The 21458-nt window shown below is 42.6% G+C and overlaps 1 protein-coding gene across 7 annotated transcripts in view; it reads right to left on the bottom strand.

The window, feature by feature from the left end:
* DLG2 (discs large MAGUK scaffold protein 2) overlaps nucleotides 1-21458 on the bottom strand; it is an 818767-nt gene that overhangs the window by 444906 nt on the left and 352403 nt on the right. Inside the window, exon 1 of one of the 7 annotated variants that reach the window (XM_069969707.1) lies at nucleotides 14043-14119. The exons of the other annotated variants lie outside the window; for them this stretch is intronic. Within the exon in view, the coding sequence (XP_069825808.1) occupies nucleotides 14043-14057 (15 nt within the window). The 5' untranslated portion in view covers nucleotides 14058-14119. Of the gene's footprint in view, nucleotides 1-14042; nucleotides 14120-21458 lie in introns of those variants that run through there. 7 annotated transcript variants of the gene reach the window in all.

Raw genomic sequence — 21458 nt, 5'->3', positions numbered from 1 at the left:
AGAGCATGGATCATTTCCTGCTTCATTGTCCCTTCAATATAGGGGTTTACACCAGGGTGGGCGCCTCCATAGGTTGGAGTCAGTTAGTCAGTCTCACCTATCCGGAGTGGGCTTATGGAGTATTCAGGAACCTGGGTGGCCGAGATCGCTGCACGTTATTTCTAGTCAGCTTAGTGGTTAGGTACCACACGTGGAACGCACGGTGTCTAGTATCTACACAGCGTAGAGTCCTCTCCGAGGTGGAGGTCTGTAGGAACATCACTGGTGACCTTGGGAAGATCAGGTCTTTGGAGTATGGCAGGCTGGGTACCAGTAGGGCTTCTCTCCTGTGGAGAGGTTTTTCCTTTGCTGTGCCCTAGGTACTGAGCCCACTGGGTGAGGGACCAAAATTCTGGTTAGGGACAGAGTAGGTAGGGACAGAGGTAGGGAGAGTGTGAGGGTTAGATTAATATTTAAGGATAGTAGTAGGGAGAGGGTAGGGGGCATAGTCAGGGATAGGTTATAAATTATTATGGTACCCGGTCTGCCATTCTCCGATCCCGGTGGGGGGCTGTGCATGACACGTTAGCTTTTTGTTTTCTAACAAGTAGTAAACAGTAAAGGGCTTACAGGCTACCGAACTTGAGCCTTGCTGTTATGTCATAATGTGTTTGTGTTATGGGATATTGTTATGGTGTATACTTCATATTGTATAAGTTCTGGGGTATAGGATAGGTTGGGTGGGGTGATGGGGGAGGGGTTCCCTGGATGGGTATTGGGGTTCTGGCATGGGTCACTGAGGGACAAAAACTAAACTCAAGGACCCAGACTCATGTCCAGATTTGGGGTGTGGGAAATGGGGCTTATAGTTAGTGTAGTAGATAGGTTTATGTGTGATATGGTTGCTGTAATTTATTGATTTGCATTATTATTATTATGATTTGCATTAGTATTATTATTATTATGATTTGCATTATTATTATTATTATTATTATTATTATTATTATTATTATTATTATTATTATTATTATTATGATTATTATTATTATGATTTGCATTATCAGTATTTGTGTCTTATAAGGCAGCCGGACCTCGTATTCTTGGGATACTTTCAAAAAGATAACTGTTAAAGTTGTATAGTGCGTGTGTGTGTTGTTGGATGGGAGTTATTTATCTGGAAGTGGGGGGCTTGGTGGGTGACTTATGCTGGGGTGTATGTGTATGTGTGTGAGGGGGGGGGGGCTTTGTGTGTTGGGTTTGCAGGGTATGGTGTGTGTGCGTGCGCATTACAATAAAAAAAAAAAAAAAAAAAGTCCAGACTGGGACTGTGTTGAGTTAGAGCCGAGAATGGCTCAGAGCATGTTGTAGATTTTTTGGTTTTGGTCTAGACAGAGTGTCTATACTATATTATTTCTGTGTGCTGTGGGGTGTGAGTGTGGGGTAGGTAGTAGCGGTGGTGGGGTAGTAATAGTAGTAGTAAGGGTAAGTTGGGGGGGTAGTGTTTTATTATGAAGCTGGACTGGCCGGGTGAGGCAGGTGTGAGGGAGGATTTCCTTATAGAAAATATGATTATTATTTTGGAATTTATTGATTTGTTGTTTTTGTTATAAGCAGAAAGCTTTGTATTTGTTTTTGTTCTGGCCGATGGAGCCGCGTTTATGTTTATGTTGTTATACTTGTTAAGTTTTATATTTTTCTAATAAAAAGAATTACAGGATAAGTAATGTAATGTATGTACACAGTGACCCCACCAGAGTGCAGCTCTGGAGTATAATACAGGATGTAACTCAGGATCAGTACAGGATAGGTGATGTAATGTATGTACACAGTGACCCCACCAGCAGAATAGTGATCGCAGCTCTGGAGTATAATACAGGATGTAACTCAGGATCAGTACAGGATAGGTGATGTAATGTATATACACAGTGACCCCACCAGCAGAATAGTGTGAAGCAGAAGAGTTCAGCTCTGCAGTATACAAGATGAAACTCAGGATCAGTACAGGATAAGTAACGTGATGTATGTGCACAGTGACCCCCACCAGCAGAATAGTGATTACAGCTCTGGAGTATAATACAGGATGTAACTCAGGATCAGTACAGAATAAGTAATGTAATGTATATACACAGTGACCCCACCAGCAGAATAGTGATTACAGCTCTGGTGTATAATAAAGAATGTAACTCAGGATCAGTAATGTAATGTACGCAGTGACCACCACCAGCAGAATAGTGAGTGCAGCTCTGGAGTATAATGTAAACTCAGGACCAGTATCACATTTTGATCAACAGATGGCTACTCTGGGTTTGGGAACCAAGGCATTCCTCTTTGGAGGGGTTTGTTAGGGAGAATAGAAAGTTAAAGTGACTCTGTACCCACAATCTGCCCCCCCCCCCCCCCAAACCACTTGTACCTTCGGATGCTGCTTTTAATCCAAGATCTGTCCTTGCAGCCCCGTGCCCACGGAAGTGTCTGTGCGCTAACTTTGCACCACTCCTCCATCCCTTCTCCCCACCCTCTTCATCATTACGAATGCCACTGGAACATTTACTCCTGTCTGACCATTGCACAGGTGCCTTAACGATCCAGCCCATGTGCCGTGCTGACACAGCTGATGAATAGGAGACAATCTGCCTGGAGCATTCCTAATGATGAGGAGGGTGGGGAGGAGGGACAGAGAGGGTGTCCCACCCTAATGCATACACAGTCTAGGCAATGGCCGTTGGGCACGGGGCTGCCAGTTTAAAAATTGTTTTTTAGGACAATAACTGCATCACCTGCCAAACGGACCCCAGGACAGATCTTGGATCAAAAGCAGCTATCCGAAGGTACAAGTCGTTTGGGGGGGGGGGGGCAGATTGTGGGTACAGAGTCACTTTAAAGGGGAGAAAAGGAAAAAAAAATAGAGTTTTAGGGATCTGGGGTACCGACACAAGGTAGAATGAGAAGTATTCTTCTGCGTCAACCACGATTTCTTTGAGTAAGTTCTATAGGTTATAGGGGTACACAGGAGAAAAAAAAACTAGTTTTTTTTAATCAACTGGTGTCAGAAAGTTATACAGATTTGTAAATTACTTCTATTTGAAAAAAATAGATGCCAGACAGGCACAGCCTAGTAGTACATGGGATGTTACAGCATTGGATTTTATAGATTCTATATTTCTGCCTAACCAGATGGATTTGCGACTCATTGTGTCGAGAACACCAGTCTACCTACCCCAAAGGCGACATTTGTTTGTTTTTTTAGGTTAAAAGCCCCATAAAGTTTATAACTTTACCACAAAAACTCAGGATTATGTGATGAGCTCCATACGCCGTCAATTAGAAATGTTTGAGTCCAATTACATTTGCTGCCATTTTTCCTCCCTTCCCCGTCCTAATCACCTCTCCTGAGGATTCTCTCTTTGTGATCTATACAGAAGAGCTCCCATGCGTCCTATTTTCTCAGTAGGGTTTCTGTCTTTGCCTTTGGAAATCTATAAATTGGAGTTTGCTTTTTTTTGGGAATTTAATCTCCCGATACATTTAAAGATGGAGCACACTGATAACCTAGAATTCCTGTTGATGCCGATGTCTAATGTGTTTAAGTATTTAAACACAATGTTTAGTTTCTAATAATAGGCCCCAAAAGTCTATATTTTAGGGTTATAAAGAGGAACTCTGAAGATAGAGACAAAGCAGTATATCCATAATGTATAGGTGATTGCATTACTGGAGCCAGTACATGATAGAAGATGCAGCTACTTCTCTCTCACCCTGTGGGGGTCAGCTTGCTTGTCTGCCTGTTTCTAACCTGTAGAAATATTCCCTATTAGCAATATTATACATTTAAAGATGAGAAACATGCCAATGATTAAAGAGGTTATGCAGGCTTAGAAAAACATGGCTGCTTTCTTCCAGAAACAGCACATCTCCTGTTCTCAGTTTGGGGGGGGGGGAGTGTTGAAGCTCAGTTCCATTGAAGTGAATGGAGTTGAACTGTAATATCACACACAACTTGAGGACTTCGGTTCTCCACCTACCTTTGCCTGACATTCCCTTGGAGCCTGTGCAGTATTGTGTATATTCTGGATCTGCTTTCTGCTACTTACTGTTTAACCCACTCTGGGCTGTGCGGTGTCACCGGTTATAACCACCAAGCTGCTGACCTGTTTCACCAGCCTCTGGATTTTACTCTTGCTTGTCTATCTGTGTCTCTTATGGCCACCAGTCTGCTTGGCACCATTTTCATCTGCTTTCCTGGGTCAGTAGCCACCCCCACTGAGGCCACAATCACCGGCTCCCACTTCCTGGTCGGGATAATAGTGGGATGTCTCTGCAAACATTGTCCTCTAATATTAGTTTAAATGACTCAGCCACCCCCGTCCAAAATTATTCATGAGATGACTCTGCCATCTAGTGACAATGGAAGGACTCTGCTGATCCTTCCTTCTAATGATGAGATGACTCTACTGACCCTGCCATCTAATGACAATGGGGGAACTCTACTGTCCTTGCCATCTAGTTACAATGGAAGGACTTTGCTGACCCTGCCATCTAGTGACAATGGGGGGACTCTACTGACCCTGATGTCTGGTGACAGTGGGGGAACTCTACTGACCCTGCCATCTAGTGACAATGGGGGGAACTCTACTGACCCTGATGTCTGGTGACAATGGGGGAACTCTACTGACCCTGCCATCTAGTGACAATGGGGGTAACTCTACTGACCCTGATGTCTGGTGACAATGGGGGAACTCTACTAACCCTGCCATCGAGTGACAATGGGGGAACTCTACTGTCCTTGCCATCTAGTTACAATGGAAGGACTTTGCTGACCCTGCCATCTAGTGACAATGGGGGGACTCTACTGACCCTGATGTCTGGTGACAATGGGGGAACTCTACTGACCCTGCCATCTAGTGACAATGGGGGGAACTCTACTGACCCTGATGTCTGGTGACAATGGGGGAACTCTACTGACTCTGCCATCTAGTGACAATGGGGGGAACTCTACTGACCCTGATGTCTGGTGACAATGGGGGAACTCTACTAACCCTGCCATCGAGTGACAATGGGGGGAACTCTACTGACCTTGCCATCTAGTGACAAAGGAAAGACTCTGCTGACCCTGCCATCTAGTGACAATGGGGAGACTCTACTGACCCTGATGTCTGGTGACAATGGGGGGAACTTTACTGACCTTGCCATCTAGTGACAATGGGGGGAACTCTGCTGACTTTGCCCTCTAGTGACAAAGGAAAGACTCTGTTGACCCTGCCACCTAGTGACAATGGGGGGAACTCTACTGACCCTGCCCTCTAATGATGAGATGACTCTGTTGACCCTGCCATCTAGTGACAATGGGGGGTACTCTAGTGACCCTGACATCTTGTAACAATGGGGGGACTCTACTGACCCTGCCCTCTAATGATGAGATGACTCTGCTGACCCGGCCATCTAGTGACAATGGGGGAATCTACTGATCCTGCCATCTAATGGCAATGGGAGAACTCTTCTGACCTTGCCATCTAGTTACAATGGAAGGACTCTGCTGACCATGCCATCTAGTGACAATGGGGGGACTCTACTGGCCCTGATGTCTGGTGACAATGGGGAGAACTCTACTGACCTTGCCATCTAGTGACAATGGGGGGAACTCCACTGACCTTCCCTTCTAGTGACAATGGGGGGACTCTACTGACCCTGATGTCTGGTGACAATGGGGGGACTCTGCTAACTCTGCCCTTTAATGATAATGACATGGCTCTGCTAATCCTGTCCCAGCCTAAAAGCAAAGTTTTTTTCCCCAGTGCAAATTTTGTGACCACTTAAGAACTGTAGAGAAAACTCCATAAACACCATCTGCAGTTGGATTTCCCCTTCACGTAAATTGAGGATCCTGATGTAAAACCTCAGTCACTGAAAGTTCCTGGACATCTTCCCGCGTTACTGTAATTCAGCGTTTCCCCTTTGTGACACCCAGGACTCTGTACACACATATACACACACAGACATTTACCAAAGAGGTTACTATGGAAACCATCTCCTTGGAAACTAAGATTATTCTTAAAAAAAAAAAGTGCCCAAAGCAAGGACAGAAATTCACCCACATTTGCTTAAAGTGAACAATGAGGCAGGAAGTGCGGGTAATAATAGTCCTGCCGGATATAGCCCCAAGATCACCCGTTTTAGAAAACCAAAAGCGCTGCCTCATTAACCTTGTGTTTTCGGGGCAACGCATGACAGATCCTTCAACATCAACTTGGCTAAATGTGACACTGACCTAGATTGCTACCCATTATACGCTCCTCACAGAAAGCTGCTCCGCAAATGCTGACAAGACCATCCTCAGCCGTTCATATTGTGTAATGGGATTAACCCTCCCAGACACCGAGATCTGGGGTTCACAAACTTTGCCCATGGCTTGACCTTAAATTCCAACTCTAAAGACAAGTAGCTATCTCCTGTCATGAAGATGTCCGGAACCATCTGAGACACCTCAAGACAGGAAAAAAAAACAATACCCCACAGATCAGAACCTGTTGGCTCCATTCACTGCCTAGTGGCCGAGCCTGGTTACTACGATCAGAAATTAGTCAGATAGCGCTAATATAAATGGGCTGTATCTCCCCAAATCAAAACACAAAACTAGAAGGGGTACACACTTAAAAAATATACTTTACTAATATCTATTAAAACTTAATCCCCACATGACACAACATAAACAGATAATGTACAAATGGTGGGCTAAACTCCACCCTTAATAGTATCGTCACTTCCAAAAAGGAAAAAATTCACAGAGCAACAATCATCAGGGGTTCAAAGAAAGGCAAAAAGTAAATGGTATTATCTCACCCATCTGATGTCTCAGTCAAGCGTTGTTGCTCCTACGTAGCTTACGGAGGTGAAGAGAGTCCAGAGTACCGGTATTGGAGACCCACTGGCCCTACTGTGCCCTGGATGTAATATAGGCCGTACTATCCCTGCTCGCACAGGGAACAGCGGGGCACTCGCCCTAAAAAGGGCGACCCCTACCCCGAGCTACCCCTTTGTCAAAACAAACCCTAATTTTCCCTTCCTAGCGTGCAGGTCCCCCACCTTCCGACGCGTTTCTGCCAGGTATACTGGGGTTATCAAGGAAGCGAGGCACACAGGGAAACCAAAAAATATCTCTAAATCAACATATAATGAACTGACAATTAGGCTGCGGTATGGTGTCCGGGCCTATAGGAATATATGGTTGGTCCCCGCAGTGGCAGGTGACCCCCTTCCTGGCGTTGTTTCTAGCCAGGATCCTATGGAAGCAGTGGCTACCTGTTCCTGCGCCGATACACAGGGATTAAATAACTTCAAACCGCGCTGCCAGACCGTCCAACGTGATGCGTCATTGCGCGTCATGACGTCATCACGTATTATTCACGGTGCGCTGCGGCGTCACCTAGACGACCTATGTAAACAACTTCAAGCGCCGTCTGGTGACAGAATAAGCCCTTTGGGTTTACGGCAGGTTATCTCAAAACTGGCTACACAAATTCGGAGATCTATACATAATCTTTACATAATGTAAGAGTACTTCAGGATACGCAAACTGCCCCATATAGAGGTAAGATAGAGGCCAAAGGCTATCCAAACATAAAGTGCAAACAGGAAATTCACCATAAAAGAAAAGAAAAGAAAAGAGACTACCAATTTCAATGATAGTGGCAGGCACCTAGTTTACAAAAAACATGAAAAATTGAGCTGTTCATTCATTCCATTCGGTGCTGTGGTTTTTAACTTAAATATCCATTCAGTTTCTCGCTGAAGGACTCGCTTGTCCCAATTACCCCCCCGTACTGGGGGTTGCACCAGATCTATACCCATGAATTTAAGGCCACTTGTATCTCCCCCATGCTCAGTATTGATGTGCCTCGCCAACGGTTTATCCATCTCACGTCTTATGTCACACAGATGTTCTCCGATCCTGCGACGGAATTCGGGTCATAGGGACATATGATTCGGGTGCGACCCAGATACGAGAGATCCTCAATAGGCACTGGGACATCCTGCGGATGGACCCAGATTTGGATGGTAAAATTGGTGAAAAACCAGAAATTACATTCAGGAGAGGGAGAAGTCTAAGAGATCGACTTATTAAAAGTCACTTTGTGTCCCCCGTGAATAAAACTTGGCTTGATCGACCCCTAGTGGGCTGTTTTCGATGTAGCGGCTGCGTGGCGTGTAGCCACATAGAAACAGGTAGAGAATTTAAGAGTAACATCACAGGTACAAAATATAACATCAGAAGTTTCATTACCTGTAGAAGCAAAGGGGTGATATATAAAGCGACATGTAGCTGCGGTAAGGAATACGTGGGTAAAACGATCCGCGAATTCCGTCGCAGGATCGGAGAACATCTGTGTGACATAAGACGTGAGATGGATAAACCGTTGGCGAGGCACATCAATACTGAGCATGGGGGAGATACAAGTGGCCTTAAATTCATGGGTATAGATCTGGTGCAACCCCCAGTACGGGGGGGTAATTGGGACAAGCGAGTCCTTCAGCGAGAAACTGAATGGATATTTAAGTTAAAAACCACAGCACCGAATGGAATGAATGAACAGCTCAATTTTTCATGTTTTTTGTAAACTAGGTGCCTGCCACTATCATTGAAATTGGTAGTCTCTTTTCTTTTCTTTTCTTTTATGGTGAATTTCCTGTTTGCACTTTATGTTTGGATAGCCTTTGGCCTCTATCTTACCTCTATATGGGGCAGTTTGCGTATCCTGAAGTACTCTTACATTATGTAAAGATTATGTATAGATCTCCGAATTTGTGTAGCCAGTTTTGAGATAACCTGCCGTAAACCCAAAGGGCTTATTCTGTCACCAGACGGCGCTTGAAGTTGTTTACATAGGTCGTCTAGGTGACGCCGCAGCGCACCGTGAATAATACGTGATGACGTCATGACGCGCAATGACGCATCACGTTGGACGGTCTGGCAGCGCGGTTTGAAGTTATTTAATCCCTGTGTATCGGCGCAGGAACAGGTAGCCACTGCTTCCATAGGATCCTGGCTAGAAACAACGCCAGGAAGGGGGTCACCTGCCACTGCGGGGACCAACCATATATTCCTATAGGCCCGGACACCATACCGCAGCCTAATTGTCAGTTCATTATATGTTGATTTAGAGATATTTTTTGGTTTCCCTGTGTGCCTCGCTTCCTTGATAACCCCAGTATACCTGGCAGAAACGCGTCGGAAGGTGGGGGACCTGCACGCTAGGAAGGGAAAATTAGGGTTTGTTTTGACAAAGGGGTAGCTCGGGGTAGGGGTCGCCCTTTTTAGGGCGAGTGCCCCGCTGTTCCCTGTGCGAGCAGGGATAGTACGGCCTATATTACATCCAGGGCACAGTAGGGCCAGTGGGTCTCCAATACCGGTACTCTGGACTCTCTTCACCTCCGTAAGCTACGTAGGAGCAACAACGCTTGACTGAGACATCAGATGGGTGAGATAATACCATTTACTTTTTGCCTTTCTTTGAACCCCTGATGATTGTTGCTCTGTGAATTTTTTCCTTTTTGGAAGTGACGATACTATTAAGGGTGGAGTTTAGCCCACCATTTGTACATTATCTGTTTATGTTGTGTCATGTGGGGATTAAGTTTTAATAGATATTAGTAAAGTATATTTTTTAAGTGTGTACCCCTTCTAGTTTCGAGCCTGGTTACTGCAGCTCAGCTACTGTTCACATACACTTGCACCCAGCATTATATAGGAGGCAGTATTATAGTAGTTATATTCTTGTATATAGGAGCAGTATTATAGTAGGTATATTCCTGTATATAGGAGCAGTATTATAGTAGTTATATTCTTGTATAATAGGAGCAGTATTATAGTAGTTATATTCCTGTATATAGGAGCAGTATTATAGTAGTTATATTCTTGTATATAGGGGGCAGTATTATAGTAGTTATATTCTTGTATATAGGGGGCAGTATTATAGTAGTTATATTCTTGTATATAGGAGCAGTATTATAGTAGTTATATTCTTGTATATAGGAGCAGTATTATAGTAATTATATTCTAGTATATATGGAGCAGTATTATAGTAGTTATATTCTTGTACATAGGAGCAGTATTATAGTAGTTATATTCCTGTATATAGGAGGCAGTATTATAGTAGTTATATTCTTGTATATAGGGGGCAGTATTATAGTAGTTATATTCTTGTATATAGGGGGCAGTATTATAGTAGTTATATTCTTGTATATAGGGGGCAGTATTATAGTAGTTATATTCTTGTATATAGGAGCAGTATTATAGTAGTTATATTCTTGTATATAGGAGGCAGTATTATAGTAGTTATATTCTTGTATATAGGAGCAGTATTATAGTAGTTATATTCCTGTATATAGGAGCAGTATTATAGTAGTTATATTCTTGTATATAGGAGGCAGTATTATAGTAGCTATATTCTTGTATATAGGGGGCAGTATTATAGTAGTTATATTCTTGTATATAGGGTGGGCAGTATTATAGTAGTTATATTCTTGTATATAGGAGGCAGTATTATAGTAGTTATATTCTTGTACATAGGAGCAGTATTATAGTAGTTATATTCTTGTATATACTGTATGAGCAGTATTATAGTAGTTATATTCTTGTATATAGGAGCAGTATTATAGTAATTATATTCTTGTATATAGGAGCAGTATTATAGTACTTATATTCTTGTATATAGGAGTAGTATTATAGTGGTTATATTCTTGTACATAGGAGGCAGTATTATAGTAGTTATATTCTTGTATATAGGAGCAGTATTATAGTAGTTATATTCTTGTATATAGGAGCAGTATTATAGCAGTTATATTCTTGTATATATGAGCAGTATTATAGCAGTTATATTCTTGTATATATGAGCAGTATTATAGTAGTTATATTCTTGTACATAGGAGACAGTATTATAGCAGTTATTCTTATTTGTAGTTAGCATCAACTTAATATAACTTTAGGATTTGAGGAAATTTGATCAATTTAACATAAAAAATCTCATCCTGATTCTCTCCAAAAGATTCATTAGATACTTTTGCTTAGTTTAGGTATCAACAACCATTGAGCTCTGCGACAACATTACCAGCCTTGACAAAACAACCCAGTGAAGTGTGAAACACCTCTTCAGTCAGCCGATTACCACTTTATTCGCCTTGATGGCGTTATCTGTCTTTGAGCTTTAGCTCCGCAGATGTCAGAGTTTATGTAACACCTTTAAAAAAATGACATAGCTGCAAAATCAATGTGCTCTCACCGTATAAGAAATCGTGAATGATGGCTTCGTAGAGGGTGCACAACAGACTGCAGCATGTGCTGGAACCATGTGTAGGGTACATGTATAGGACTCTCTCTTTTAAGTTCATCCCGAGCCTTCTGGTTCATGAACAGATTTTCATAGCACTAAACAAAAAACCTTTAAAGCAAATGTACCACCATTACATTGCTTTTGTAATTTTTACATGGATAGACAGACAACGGCACAGGGAATGCCGAAGCGCCAGTTCTTTTTTTTCAACCGTGGCCCGGTTCCCACGTACGGCGCTGGTCTATCCATTTAAAAATCACAAAAAGGATGTACCGGTAGTTCATTTGCTTTCAAACATATTAGACTGCCCCACATAGTAGTTAGTCCCTTGACATGGCACTACTATATCAGGTAGCTCTCTCCACTGACCCCATATACACTACATACTGCACCCCATATAGTAGTTAGGTTACTTACACATTATTATGCTCCTCATACTGTGGCCGCATGTAGATTGTATCTGCCGCACACTGCCCCCATATGTGGCAACATGATAATAAAAATGCACACACAGTTAAAAGCTGCAGGTCCAGTCATAGGGATGTGGGTGGAGGAACAGGTATGTGTGCTATGCAGCCAGCCAACCATTATTATGCCTGAGCAGCCGATATGTTTACTTATTAAAAAAAAAAAAAGCATACCATTCTTGCCCCAGATGGGCCCCCATTTGGCAAGGCCCAATAGCAATTGCATGGTCTGTCCCTATAGGAGATATGCCACTGCTTCTGAATTTTTGATTGCGTTTTATTTATTTTTTAAAAAATATATATATATATTTTTTTTAAAACAGCAACCCCCCCCTTTCCATTTACGCCATTCACCGCATGGTAACAATATTGATATATTTTAATAGATCGGGAGTCCTAGGGGACTTATATAAGCAATCATCAGATTGTTTATACTGATCAATACGTTGCATAACAATCAGTATTATCATTGCTCTTCTTATAGAGTCTGCCTGAGGAAGACTCTATGAGGAGATTGCCGATCTGACAATATGGATTTATGTATTTCTCCTCTGTCAGGCAACTGCCTGATCGTGGATTCCTGTCAATATGCCCGGCTCCTGGCACATTAATGTATGTAGGACTGCTTAAACTAAAGCAGACTCACACACTGTAAAAACCACTTTACACCAGGAATGTTTATACACAATCCTACTGCACGGGGCATCGGCAGTAGAAATGTATATAGCCGTATGGCTGACGTGAAGGGATTAAGAAGAAACATCACTGGTTGGAAACTCCCTCAGAATCTCGGATATTGTAGCACAGTGTTATTTTGGGTCCTCGGGGGCGTTACCAATCACCACCTGTTCACCATAATCATCTGGCCGCCCCCGGCTTAATGTTTTCCTTGTTAAATTCCCGAAATGTGACTTGATAAAAACTCCTAAATAGGAGGATCTCCTTCATGAAAAAATTTTGATTCTGGCAGACGGGCAAACCACTTGTTCCCAGGAGCCAATACAATTCCAATTATGCTAAATATTACAGCAGGATGCAGCCAGGCAGCGTTGGCTTCTTTTTATTTTAAGCGTGTCGTTGTAGTTTGTGAATGTGTGTAGCTTTTTTTTTTATTTTCCACTCCATCGCAGCCTCCAGGAGTTACATAAAGCTGAAATATTAAGTGTTTGAGATGAAGATTCATGTTTCCTGGGAGCTTACAGAATCCTATTAGGTTTCCATAGCAAAGATAAAGGGAAAAAAAAAAAGATTTACTAAAACTTGAAAATAACACATGAATAGCCAATAACAAAGAGCAAAAATGAATATGTCAAGTCTTACTGGGGCGACTTCAATGCATTACAGAGGAAAAGCTGTACTGAGATACTGAGAACATAGGCAAAGTGCCCTCATAACCCTTCTGCTTATGGGCATAGCTATAGGGGGCAAAAGTGGTGCCTAAGGGGGCAGAGCTATTCCTCTAACAAAAAGGAGGACATTAAAAATATAAAATATATAATAAATAAAAATATAAAAATGATAGGTGTTACTAGAGGAGAATGGATATAATCACAGAATAGTCCAGACAGTAAAATCTGACTATATCCGGAACCCTCAAAAGATAAATACTAATCACAGTTAGGATCCTATTAAAATTTAACTTTTATTAATTATTAATGATAAAAGATGCTCACACCACAAGTGTGCACAACAAAAACCTCCACCATAATATTAACGGACCCGAAGTCCACACGCCTAAAATATATACACGTAACCTATATGCACGCGGATAAGCACAATAAAGTAAGTACTTGGACAATCTATAAATAAATAGAAAACAAAGTCATGTAAACCATTATACTAAAGTGCATGCGTCATAAATAGGCTATCTATTATCAGGAGCAGATCCTTATATACGGATAGGTGGTGGGAGTAACAATCCCTATAGCTCCCTATAGGTGCACCACACTACCCCTGCTCGCTCAGGGTGTAGCGGGGTGATCGCCCTAGAAAGGGCGGCCCCTGCCCCGTACTACCCCTAACGCCACTCACCCTACAGTATCCCTTCCTAGATACACTCCCGACACCAGTGTTTCGTACTGATACTCATCAGGGGGGTTTTTCGTATTCGGACAGGGTGGGCAATGTAACAAAATATAACGTAATGTGGCTCAAGCAGTTGATCCAAATAGGTTAGGATCACTGCACTCACGTGGCCCAATGGCCTCCGGTAACGGGCGGCGATGAATATGCGGCTCCTGTCCACCTTCCCACAGTATGGAGATTCAAATACCTCGCGGTCCAACATGCACCCACTGCGTCACTTCCTACTTCCGGTCCTATGGAACGCAACATGCGCTCCAAGCCGTCACTTCCGGAGTGCCGTCAGCTCAATAGTCATGTGATCGCTGTTGCTAAGCGACCATGCAAACAATCGCTCTCAATATTTAACAACTAGAGATTTACATGGAAAAGTTACCCACCGCATGTTACAGACACCGACTAACTTCTTGGGCTAAACTATATACAACATATTATAACAACAACCTAACAGCATATTTTATAGTGACAGGTAATCTATACATATTTACAGGAGTAGCAGAAGATAAAAGAAGCAGAAAAGGGGGAGGCGAGAGGGGGCGCAATCTATCAGAAGGCACCATTCACACAGAGGTTGGGGTATTTCATAAAAGATAAAAACTATATTACATATGCTCAACAGCCGAATCGCTTATTATAAAAAGCAAGCATAAGTAAGTTGCTCATTTAGACCACTGGGAAAGACTGTGCGCATCCGGAATATCCACTCCGTTTCGCGCTGAAGTATAAGTCTGTCCCAGTTGCCGCCACGAACAGGAGGTTTCACCAATTCCAGACCTTGGAACTTAATGCAGTCAGTGTGTCCTGCATGAACCGTATTAACATGTCGCGCAATGGGTTTATCGACCTGGTTTCTGATATCACATATATGCTCACCAATGCGACGACGAAACTCACGGATTGTTTTGCCGATATATTCCAAACCACAGATACATGTGGCCTTATACACAATCCCTTTGGTTCTGCAGTTGATGTAATCCCGCATTAGATATTCTTTACCAGTCACATTGCTTTTCACCACTTTACTAACCTCTATATAGGTACAGGCTACACATCCACTACATCTAAAAGTACCCGCTATTTTCCTTTCTAGCCAAGTACCTTGGGATTTCGGGGGAATGTAATGACTTTTAACCAGTCTATCACGTAAACTCCGCCCCCTTCTGAAAGTGATTTGGGGCCTGTCACTGATCGTTTCTCTAATGTCCGGATCCAGGAGGAGGATACCCCAGTGCCTTTCAAGCACCTTCCGGACCTCACTGGATGCGGCATCAAATGTACCTATGACTCTGGTTACACTCTTAGGTTCTTGCTTTTTTTTGGGGATCAGTAGTTCTTCCCTTCTGAAGTTACCAGCCGCCTGATACGCTTTTCTAAGGACTTGATCTGGGTATCCCCTTTCCTTGAATCTTTCTCTTAGGACGGTTGCCTGTCTCCGGTATTCAATGGGGTTGGAGCAATTACGTTTAACTCTTAAATATTGTCCCCGTGGTATTCCTAGTTTTAAAGGTTTTGGATGGTGACTGTCCCATGTGAGCAATGCATTAGTGGCAGTAGATTTCCTAAATATGGTGGTTTCAATCTTACCGCTCACTCCCCTCTGTATGAGAAGGTCTAGGAATGGCAACTGTGTTTTTTCTATTTCAAAAGTAAATTTTAGTCCAATTACATTACTATTGAGTAGGTCCACAAACTGTACAAATTCCTCTCTACTGCCATTCCATATCAGAAATATATCGTCTATGTACCTTGCCCATAATCCCACATACTGTACAAGATGGGATTGTAGTTCACCAAAAACAAGTTCTTCCTCCCACCAGCCCAGGTAGAGGTTAGCGAAAGTGGGGGCACACGGGCTCCCCATCGCCACCCCCCTGAGCTGGTGGTACATCTTGTGATTAAAGAGGAAGAAATTATGGGCAAGGACATATTCGGTTAACTCCAGGATAAATTGATTGTGTGCCTGAAACTGACACCCACGAGATCTCAGGAAAAATTCCACAGCTCTTAGACCTGGTCCGTGTGGTATGGACGAATACAATGCCTCAACATCAATAGATGCCAACCATGCATGCTCATCCAATGTAACGTCCTCTATTTTTAATAACAGATCCATGGAGTCACGAGTATATGAGGCTAAACCAGTTACAAAAGACCGCAACACCTTGTCAATGTATATACCAGCATTCTGAGATATGCTATTGATGCCCGAAACAATGGGGCGACCTTTAAGGGGATGGGTACCTTTATGTAGCTTAGGCATGGCATAAAAAGTCGCTTTTACTGGGAATTTCGGGATCAGAAACGATCTCTCCTCTTCCCCTACTAGCCCCTTCTCAAAAGCTCTATCAACCACTCCCTTAAGTTCTTTAAGGAAGGCTACAGTTGGATCTTTACTGAGCACCGCATAACACTCTCGGTCGTCCAACAGCCTCATACACATATCCCTATATTGGGACGAGTCCATCACCACCACCATAGAGGAGAATGGAAGCACAGGGTATTTGTTCCTGGCATCACAGAATAATCTTTTGGGGGTAATTGTACCATCATTCTTCCCCCCCTCCCCACCCTACTTATTATAAACTCTTAATGTTATTGGTTATTGATAAATATGAAGCCTTTTTGTAAAAATGAACCTACGAACCTGCAGGTTTTTATAGGGGTCAGAAAGTTATACAGATTTGTATATTACTTCTATTTAAAACAAAAGTCCAGTACTTTCAGCTTCTGTATGTCCTGCAGGAAGTGGTGTATTCGCTTCAGTGCTCTCTACTGCTACCTCTGTCCACGTCAGGAACTGTGCAGAGCAGGAGAGGTTTTCTCCGGGAAAGTTATACAGAATAGTAAATTACTTCTATTCTTCGTTACTTCTGTCTGTCCTGCAGGAAGGATTGTAGTGATTTCCAATCCAACACAGTGCTCACTGCTTCCACCTCTGTCCATGTCAGGGACTGCCCAAAATAGTAGCAAATCCCCATAGAAAACCTTTCCTGCTCTGGACAGTTCCCCACATGGACAGAGGTGGCAGCAGAGAGCACCGTGTCAGACCGTAAAGAATACACCACTTCCTGCAGGACATACAGCAGCTGATAAGTACTGGAATACTGAAGATTTTTAAATAGAAGTAAGTTACAAATCTGTATATCTTTCTAGCACCAGTTCATTAAAAAAAAAATCCCCGGAGTACCCCTTTAAACATAATGGGAAGAATTTATCATTGGCTCCCTTCCTGCTCCACTTTTCTTGTCTACCATGTTTTCCTTACGCCATATAATATACTTTTATTACAATGCATTTGGGGCACTTTTTATGTACAGGCTATAAAGGGGGCAAATATCATACCCAGTCTTGGTGATTTCTACACTGTGGGAAAAAATTGTGCAAATTATAACTATACCCAGAAACTATATAGAAAGTTCAGAGAATTGGGGGACTTTGGCCTGATCCTTCTATTATATAGCCAGAGCTTCCTGAAGTGCTCTAAGATTGAAAACTACATACAGTAGCAAAGCTGCATCCTCCACTACACTTGGCGGACGTGAAATCTTCAAGGTAAAAAGTTTTTGTTGAAAGGAAAAAAAACACTTATCTCCCGCTCCCGCTCGCCGGGAAAAAGCTGATAGATCATTGTAATAGATGAAGATTGCTTCTCCTTCCCTTAGAAAGACAGCTTCATTCTTCTGACCTACAATATTCTGACAAAATGAATCTTATACTCTGGAGGAAGAAGTATAACTGTTGAGTGAAGGGGAATTTTAATTGCTCTTTTTTTCCACGCTTCTTTTTCTATTTTATTTTTTTTTTTACTATAGGATTTTCTGCTGGTTTATGACATTTTAACTGGATGAAAGCCGCGATCATCATCTCGGCTCAGTTTCAAGGGGCAGCTGTAATGTTGTCAGAAGATGATAACTGAGGCGATGGTGTTAGAGGGATAGATCAGAAATAGCTCGGTGACAGCAGGGATATGTACTGTACATACACCGCCATGTACTTCTAAGAGGACAAACTTTTCGAAGTTCAGATACAATTGACCCTTGGAGAACACTTGTCCCAAAACTTACTAAGTCCTTGAGTAGTCCTCTTCTGCCAAGTACTTTACAATCTTGTCTTGCCGTTTCTTATTCGGCTGTCAACCACGACAGGACATTATAGTTCCCGAATGGGTTGTTACCCAAATGACCCGGACTCTTAGGGCCCTATTCCACCGGACGATTATCGTTCAGATTACTGTTAAATCGTTCGAATCTAAACGATAATCGTTCGGTTGAAATGCAGTTAACGATTAACGACCGAACGAGAAATCGTTGATCGCTTTATAAGACCTGAACCTATTTTTATCGTTGCTCGTTCGCAAATATCGTTCGCATTGAATAAGACGTCGTTCGGTCGTTCGCAGTTGATACGAACGCAATAGCGACGAAAAACCGATCGCAAATACGATCATAAGTAACGATTATCGCTCCATGGAAATGAGTGAACGTTTTCAGGTCTTTCGCAATAGCGGTCGTTTGAGATCGTTAATCGTTAAGGATTATGCAAAACGATAATCGTCCGCTGGAATAGGGCCCTTAGATGAGACGTCCGTCAAGTTGTACGCATCTAGGTAGATTTGTCATAGTACCTTACAATCCTACGTCTCTGGTAAAAGAATGTAAAAAGTGCCCTAGGTGGTGGATTTTAGAAGCCATGCTTAATAGGACTATATCCATGTTGTACTATGTCTGATCCCTGTATGACTAAGGGCCCTATTACACGGAGCGATAATCGGTCGAATAGAAATAACGATCAGCCGATAACAACGATCATCAGCTGATCGTGTCTTTAGGTCCGACACCAAAATCGATGGCTAACGATTGAGTACATTACCTCTCCACACCCCAGGTCTTCTTCTGACCTCTGCTTCCCCTTTGGCGGCGCGGCTGCAGCTTCAGGGCGCTTTGGCAGCTTCAGCCAATCATTGGCAAGGGCTGCATGGACATCGCTAATGATATTCCTGCAGCCCTTGCTAAGCGATAATCAAGCCATGTAATAGACTCGGCAAGCGAGCACAGATCTAGCAGATCAACACTCATTACATTATTGATCAGGCTGCAATCGGCCCGTGTAATAGGACCCATAGAGGTTGATAAAGGGGGTTCAAGATGACCCTACGTCTAGCATACAGAACATTAGAGGAGGGTTAACAGGAAATAGTGCCTTAAGAGGTCAAGGCCATGCATGCTACAGGACTATATCCATGTTGTACTATGTGTGACCCATGTATAACTAAAAGGCCGATTAAGGGGGTTTAAGATAACACTATGTCTACGATATAGAACTTTAGAGGTCAAACTATGGTTGATGTTTATTATGGTTTCCATACACTTTCAATAGCTAAGAACAAGGTAGAAGTGGAAGCTAAGCCGCTACCAGACTTTTCTGTCAGAGTTTAATCTCCCTGAGTTAAAGTTGATATTATTGTTGCTGTCACTGATCGGGGAGGGTTGGGCGCAGTGGCGTAGCTATCATAGAGGAAGGGTAGGCAGTTGCTATGGGGCCCGTGCAAAAGGGGGCCCAGGAGAGAAGGTAAGAGCGTGTGTCCTCCTGCTTAACCCCTTATGTACTGCATTGTGTAAGTGACCCAATGTTTACTTACATGCTGCAACACAAAAAAGGGTTAACAAGCAGAAGACACAGATCTCTGCTTCACTGCTCTGATAACCTCTGACCTCTGTTCTCCAGCTGCAATCAGGTGGGAAAGGAAAATGTGCAGATGTCAGGGGTTATTAGTGCACCAAGAGTAAAGTATAAATCCTATATAGACCAATATTGTATACCGTGGATACCTGTGTATCACAAAAAAATCCTACAAAAAAAAAAGTCCCACTTAGCAATATTCAAATTTAAATCACAAATCCTTTATTAAACATATTTCAAAACAACATGATTAAAAACATATATTTAAATATATAAACAGAAATGCAGAGATGGTATGGGGACACCACAGATCCCACCTGGACAGAACAATTGTAAGGGAAGCACATGAGCATCAGAGGGGGGCATAAGAATAAAGTGCAAGTGCTGCAAACCAATCTACTATAGTCTCCCTGACATGCAGAGACCACTCTTAAGCCTGTCACCATGTGGGGCAATCAGCTTCCAGAAATTAGTGCAAACAAAGCAAAGTGCCGAGTGCAACTCGGACATTGAGGTATACATACCTAGTTGCACTCGGCACTTTGTGTTGTGCGTAGGGGAGGGGGGGCCCTTACAAATTTTTGCTTGGGGCCCTGTGAATCCTAGCTACGCCCCTGGTTGGGTGGCCTCAATACACCTTGGACCAGCTGGCTGGTTCTGCTGGATTTGATGGGTTTGGCTATGTAGAATGTACATGGGGAGCTTTTTTATAAATCACTTAATTCACCTTACGTCATAAAAATAACTCTAAAGACTATGCCACTAGGTGTCTCCCTACCCTCCAATATACTGTCTACTGCCTGTTGTGAGGCTAAGTCTGTCTCCAGTTACGGCCAGATGAGGAAAAAACACAGGAAGTGTGAGAAGTTACTCCTGCCTGCATATGATGATATATAGTGTTGTAGAAAGGTAAATGAAGGCTTCTCTCTCATCTCTATCAGCCTACAAAGCTCAGGGCATATGTCCACAGTGCTGCAGTGTAATCTGTGCTTGTGACTGGCAAGGGTCAGTGTAACAAAATCATTTAGGTCTCTATAATTCTTTTGAAACTACAGGTACAATGCACTTAAAAGGGACATACAATGTGGAGGGAGGCTGCCACAACAGAATTGCAAATAACACTCCTCCTCATGACCAGTATCTGTAGCCATAGAAGTCTACCACCATAGAAGTCACTTAAAGGGGTACTCCGGAGAAAGAAAAATAGTTTTTAAATCAACTGTTAACAGAAAGTTATACAGATTTGTAATTTACTACAAAAAAACTCAAATCCTCCAGTACTTATCAACTGCTGTATGTCCTGCAGTAAGTGGTGTATTCTTCCCAGTCTACTGCCACTTCTGTCCATGTCAGGAACTGTCCAGAGCAGCAGCAAATCCCCATAGAAAACCTCTCCTGCTCTGGACAGTTCCTGACATGGACAGAGATGGCAGCAGAGAGCACTTTTTCAAACTGTAAAGAATACACCACTTCCTGCAGGAAGTACAATATTGGAAGACCTAAGATTTTTTTAAATAGAAGAAATTTACAGATCTGTATAACTTTCTAAAGGTGCGTTTACACGTAACGATTATTGTGCGAATTTGCGCCATAAAGATCGAATTCGAACAATAATCGTACGTGTAAACGCAGCGAACGATCAAACGACGAACGAGAAATCGTTCATTTTGATCTTTCAACATGTTCTCAAATCATCGTTCACAAAAAATTTGCAGATCGTTCCGTCTAAACAGTTGTTCGCCGATTTAACCAATGTGTGAGATAGGCTTAAGCCATCGCAAAACGATTTCTGTACGATATAATGTACCGTCTAAACGCTGATCGTTATGAAAAAAAAAATCGTTACTCCGACATTGTTAATCGTATGATCGGGCCAATTATCGTTTCATGTAAGCGCAGCATGAGAGTAGTTAATTTGAAAACATTT

This window comes from Dendropsophus ebraccatus, chromosome 5 (assembly GCF_027789765.1).
Source record: "Dendropsophus ebraccatus isolate aDenEbr1 chromosome 5, aDenEbr1.pat, whole genome shotgun sequence".
Taxonomy (NCBI): domain Eukaryota; kingdom Metazoa; phylum Chordata; class Amphibia; order Anura; family Hylidae; genus Dendropsophus; species Dendropsophus ebraccatus.
The sequence above is the reverse complement of the archived record's forward strand: the minus strand, read 5'-3'. Positions and strand labels throughout refer to the sequence as shown.